This window comes from Mustela lutreola, chromosome 12 (assembly GCF_030435805.1).
Source record: "Mustela lutreola isolate mMusLut2 chromosome 12, mMusLut2.pri, whole genome shotgun sequence".
Lineage (NCBI taxonomy): Eukaryota > Metazoa > Chordata > Mammalia > Carnivora > Mustelidae > Mustela > Mustela lutreola.
This window is the reverse complement of record NC_081301.1, coordinates 613,981-619,101: the sequence shown is the minus strand read 5'-3', so window position 1 is coordinate 619,101 and position 5,121 is coordinate 613,981. Positions and strand designations below refer to the sequence as shown.

Here is a 5,121-nt window from a genome sequence, read left to right as displayed (position 1 = left end):
GCCTTGCCTTCCCCAGACGGTGGGAGGAGGGATGCGGTTGTCATGTGCGTCTGTGTCCTGGGGCCACCACCAATGAAAGGGCCGTGAACCGCCCCTGAATAGGTGTCTTTAGCACCCCAGGGTCCCTCACCAGCAGCCAGGACCCAGGCTGGGGGCGGGGGCGTCTGTGCACAGAGCAGCACCTCGGGAAGAAAGACCCCCAAACCCCACCAGGCCTCCTCCACAGCTGTGGGGCTGAGCAGGGCCTGGCCTCCTTTTTGTCTGTGCCTGAGAGAGAACGATTTCTCTGTGAGGAGCACAAAGCCTTTCTCAGTCAAATGCGTCTCTCAGAGGGAGGACTTTCGGGAGCCACCAGCAGACCATCTCCCAGGGTGGCGGCTGGTGCCTGGGAGGTGTCCCAGTGCTCCTGCTCCACGGGGCCTGGGAACCAGACCCCTCCCTGGCAGCTGAGGCTGGGACTGAGCGTTAGCTGCGGGTTCTGAGCCGGGTTCCTCCATCTCTCCTGGGCGACAGTGCCTTCGAGGGAGCCGGAGGTCTGGTCCTGCTTGCCCGCGGGCCACCCATAGTGCCCAGGCCTGACTGCATTGTCCGGAACGCCCCGCAAAGCCCACATTCTCGCAACTTCCCCTTTTGAGGCCTGGCAGGCCTGGCACCCTCCGTGCACTCTGCCCGCCAGTGCAGTGGGCACCGCTTCCCCTGGGAGCTGGTTTACATCGGATCTTCCCCTCCCCTCTACGGGTGTCCAAGGAGAACAGGCTCAGAAAGCCCTCGGGCCGGAACAGAGCAGGTTGTGCAGAGGAGGACCTGGAAGGTGCCAGTGTGGGAAGGGCAGTGTGTCTGCAGGACTGGGACCGAGGACCGGCTGACAGGAAGCTGTCGCCCTTTGGCTGCTGTAGAGGGCTCCGAGGTACAAGAAAACGCTGTTCCCTTCTCCGGCTCTCCCTCCTCGGGGTCCACTGCCGACCTCCCCTGCACTCTGTTCTCATAAGGCCCCAGGGCCCTGGGGGCATCCCAGGTCTGTGAGCCAAGAGACTGCTCATCCTGTAGGGCGAGGATCAGACGCCCAGCTCTGTGCTCCCCTCGCACACCCAGGGGCACGGTCTACCCTGGGGCCTGTGCTCCCGGGGGCAGGCTGGCGTCCCCAGTGCCCAGATGCCACCCACGGAGAGAACAAACCGGACTCTCAGTGGACAGGAGGGGGCAGCGGGAATGTTCCCCAGATTTAAGAAACACCCCTTCTGCGCAGCCCATGGTCCGGCATAAAGCCACAGCAAAGGAAAGCGGTGGTGGGCAGAAGGGCCCGGTCATCTGAGGGCCTGCTTCATCTCCGGCTGCCTCGGGGGTGGGAAGAGCTTCAAGAACTTTCCACATAGAGGCCTCAGCCGCTTTGCCAGGTAGCTGGGGAAACGGCTTGTGGGCTGGTTCTGAGCGCTCTCAGGGTGGCCTAGGCTCCCCTCAGCTGGGAGAGGGTCCTCCCCCGGCACCTCACGAATCCCATATGGGGCCAACTGGGGCTGGCCCTTGAGCCCAGAGCCAGGCTGTCTTTGGTGAAGACAAGCCAAGCGTTGTGGAGACGGCACCCAGCATGTTGCAGCCTGACCCTCCTCCTGGGTGCCAAGACCAAGAAGAAGCAACAAACTTTTTTAATTAAAAAAAAAAATTAATGAAAAATTTATTCATAAATTTTTCATGCTGGGCTACAAGTCTATTTCGTACACTCAGGAATGTGCTGACTTTATCCAGTTAGAAGTGATCATACCAGGACCCACATACAGCTTCCATATAAGCCTAGAAAGTCTTAACATTAATTAACATAATTAAAAAGGTATTTGCATCTAGAAAAAATTTACAGAAAAACTCCTTTTGGAGTAATCTGTGCCTCAGTTTCAATGTCTGCTTGTTTCACTGACATTATCAATATATTCTGCTCACACAAGGGTTTATAAAAAGCCACAGATGACTGCCCGGGGCTGACCAGCCACGCACAAAGGGCCTCCACCCACCTGTGTCCTCAAGTGCTCCCCATTTTTGCACGAAGGGTCAGCAGCACTTCTACCCAGGGGAAGCCTCATTTAAATTTGAATAATTCAGCCTCCCTTTTATTTCTCAGGATCAAAACAACAAGGGGTGTGGGGTTGCATAGAAAATTGGAACCTCGGAGACCAGGAAGGGCGCCTTTCGGGACAGAAAGTGACGCAGAAGCCCCGCCTCCGGCCCAGGTCCCCGCGCGGCCCCTCCCCCATGACAGGATTTTTCGGATTCGAATCGGGTCCTTGAAGCTCCGGGAGACCGAAGAGGGGCAAAACAGTCCTTCAACTCACTCAGCAATTAGCACAAGAGATTCACAGTCTTATAGGTATTTTATAAAAATATAAATATGGGTACACTGTTGCCTTCACAACGCTGGATACAACGCCCTTTAAAATTGGGTTTATAACCAAGATTCAAAAAATACACCTAAAACTTGGCTTAAAATATGTTAATATTTTATATTCTGTCATAAATGTTATGACATTCAATCGTGGCAAATCCATTTACTTTTTTAAAAAAAGTGTTCAACAGACTAACTGTAATAGAACTCACTAGAAAAGGTATCCTGATCCCCGCCCGCCCCGCCCCCCACCGCCACACCCGAGCACCCGTGCTGCCGAGGAGACTCCGCGAAGCCAGCAGGTTTGGGGGATGGTGGCCTCCCCAGGAGAGGGCAGAGGGAGGCCCGGGGCTTCCACAGCTCCCTCGGAGCTGTGCGTCCGAGTGTAAGAAGGAGAGACGGGAGGAGGCAGGGGCGAGGGGGAGGGGACAGAGAACCGAGGCAGAGGGACTAGCACGGGAGAGCCTTCGGGCGGGGCGGTACTTTCAGTGCAACCAAGAAACGACAGACTCAAGTTTTAGTTTTAAGACTAGGAAACAGAAATGCATCTCCCCTATAACCGCAATGACCACGCACAGTATTTTCCAAACCAAAAAAAAAAAAAAAAAAAAAAAAAAAATCAGGCGCACAAACTTCACCCACAAATATACACACACATGATAAATAGTTTAGAACCCCAGGAACAGCGAAGCGTCTCCACCATCGCGCGTCCGGGCCGCAGACGCCCCGCCGTGGCCCCTAGGCGACTGCGGGCTTCGGCCGCGGGTCCTGCGGGCGGCGGGGCGCCCCGAGGCCGGCGTCCCCGACGCCCGCTTTCCACCTTCGGGAGAAAACATTCTGCCCGGAGGATCCGGTGTCTCGGGAACTCCGAACTTGCTGGTAGCGAGACTCAAATTTCAAAGGGGCTGCAGCCCGCGCCCCGCCCCCACCTCCCGCACAACGCCCCACCACCACCACGAGGCGGCGGGCGGGGCCGTGGGAAGCCCTCGGCCCGGGTCCCCGCGGCCGCGCGGGGGCGTCGACCCCTGGCAGCGGGCGCCGCGCGGCCCCCGTGGGCGCGGACGCGCGCGCCTGACTCGTCGTGGCCTCTGGGCCGGAGAGCCCGGTGCGCACCGAGGTAGTTGGCGGGAAGGTACAGCAGACGACACGCTCGAGGCCCGCGTCCGGGTCCGGGGATGGGCATCACCGGCCGCCGCCCGCGTACTTGGCCTTGGTGATGAGATAGAGCACGATGTCCTGGTGGCCGCCGAACGCGGCGATGTGCAGCGCGCTCCAGCCGTCGCGGTTGGCCAGGCGGATGTCGGCGCCGAACTTGACCAGCAGCTTCACGAGCTCCAGGTTGCCGTCGATGACCGACTGGTGCAGCGCCGTCTGGCCCTCGGGCCCGAACGAGTTCACGTTGAACTCGCAGTTGGTCATGTTCTGCAGCAGCGACTGCAGCTCCTGCGTGTTGCCCTTGCGCACGGCCTCCTGGAAGATGCGCTGCGTCTGCGGCGCCGAGCAGGTGGACAGCTCGGCCTGGCTCATGCTGCCGCCGGGCGCGGGCCGCGGGCTGCGCCGGGGCTCAGCGCGGGCGGCGGCGGCGGCGGCTGCGGCGCGGGCCCCTGGCTGTCTCGGGGCGCGCCTCGGCGCATGGAGGGCGCGGAGCCCCCGGGCCCCGCACGCCGCTCCTGGGCGTTCCGGGCGCTGGGGACCGGGCGCCGCCGCCGCGGGGCCCCCGCCGCATCCAGCCGCGCCCGGGTGGGCGGGCGACGGGGGCGGGCACTGCGCTCGCGGGGGCCTGTGGGCCCGGCGGCGGCGCCGCGCGTTCCCGGTCCCTGCTTGCTGCTGCTCCCACGCGGGTCCCACGCGCCTCCCCACGCGCAGCTGCTCTCGCCCGCCCGCCGCGCCAGGCCGCCTTTTACCCCCCTTTATATTTGCATAACAATGGGGCACCCGTGACGCGCGCGCCGGCGGCCCTACGATTGGGCGGCGCCCACGTCGGGGCGGGGCGGGGGCGGGGCGTGCTTGGGCTGCAGCGCGCTTCTCCGCAGGGGGCGCTGGTCGCCGGCGGGGGGCCAGGTGGCGGTGGTTGGCGGTGAGGGGGCCTGGAGGGGTGGGGGTGGGGGAAGGTGGAGCGGGGAGTCCTTGCTCCACGCGCCCTGGGGCTCTCCGCATCTCCGCCGTCGTCCCGCCTACGCTTCCTCCGGCCACCCGGGGAATTCCGAGCTCCCGGCTCGGACAGACCCAGGCCTGATCCCCGGCCGAGCGCGGCCCCGAGGTGGACCCGAGGGCGGCCTCCCATGGTGGGTTCGCGGGCGTTTCAGAGCCGGGAGGCCCAGGTAGAGACCCGAGTCTCGCTCCGCGCTTTTCCGGAGCGCCTGCCCTAGACCCTCCGCGTCCCTAGCACGCCGGGTGCGCGGCGACAAGACTGGCCCAGCCTGGCCTCCAGGACACAAGCTCCTGGCGGGGGCCAACTCCACAAACAGCTCGGGCGTGTGACCACAGCCACGCGGTCCTTCCCGCACGCGGGCCGCTCCTCTGGCGGCCCGGTCATCCCGCGTTTATTCCCCAGCCTGGCTGGCTTGAGGAGCCGAACTCCGCGGCGCCGCCCCGACCAAGAAGCAGGGGTCTACCTGAGCAAGCCTGGGGCCGCCCCTCTCCACCCCACTCCCGCTCAGAAGCTCCTCCAAGGGGAGGGGTAAGGCCAGTCAGCGGGACCTCAGGGCCTGCTTCCCTCTGCTGGGCCACCTCCATTAGCACGACTAGGG

The 5,121-nt window shown here is 62.8% G+C and overlaps 1 protein-coding gene across 1 annotated transcript; it reads right to left on the bottom strand.

The window, feature by feature from the left end:
* Positions 1-2,071: 2,071 nt before the first annotated feature.
* On the bottom strand, positions 2,072-4,266 carry NRARP (NOTCH regulated ankyrin repeat protein). The gene has a single exon (XM_059141741.1). It carries the CDS (start codon positions 3,896-3,898, stop codon positions 3,554-3,556), a length of 345 nt encoding a protein of 114 aa, XP_058997724.1. The 5' UTR covers positions 3,899-4,266; the 3' UTR covers positions 2,072-3,553.
* Positions 4,267-5,121: the final 855 nt, after the last annotated feature.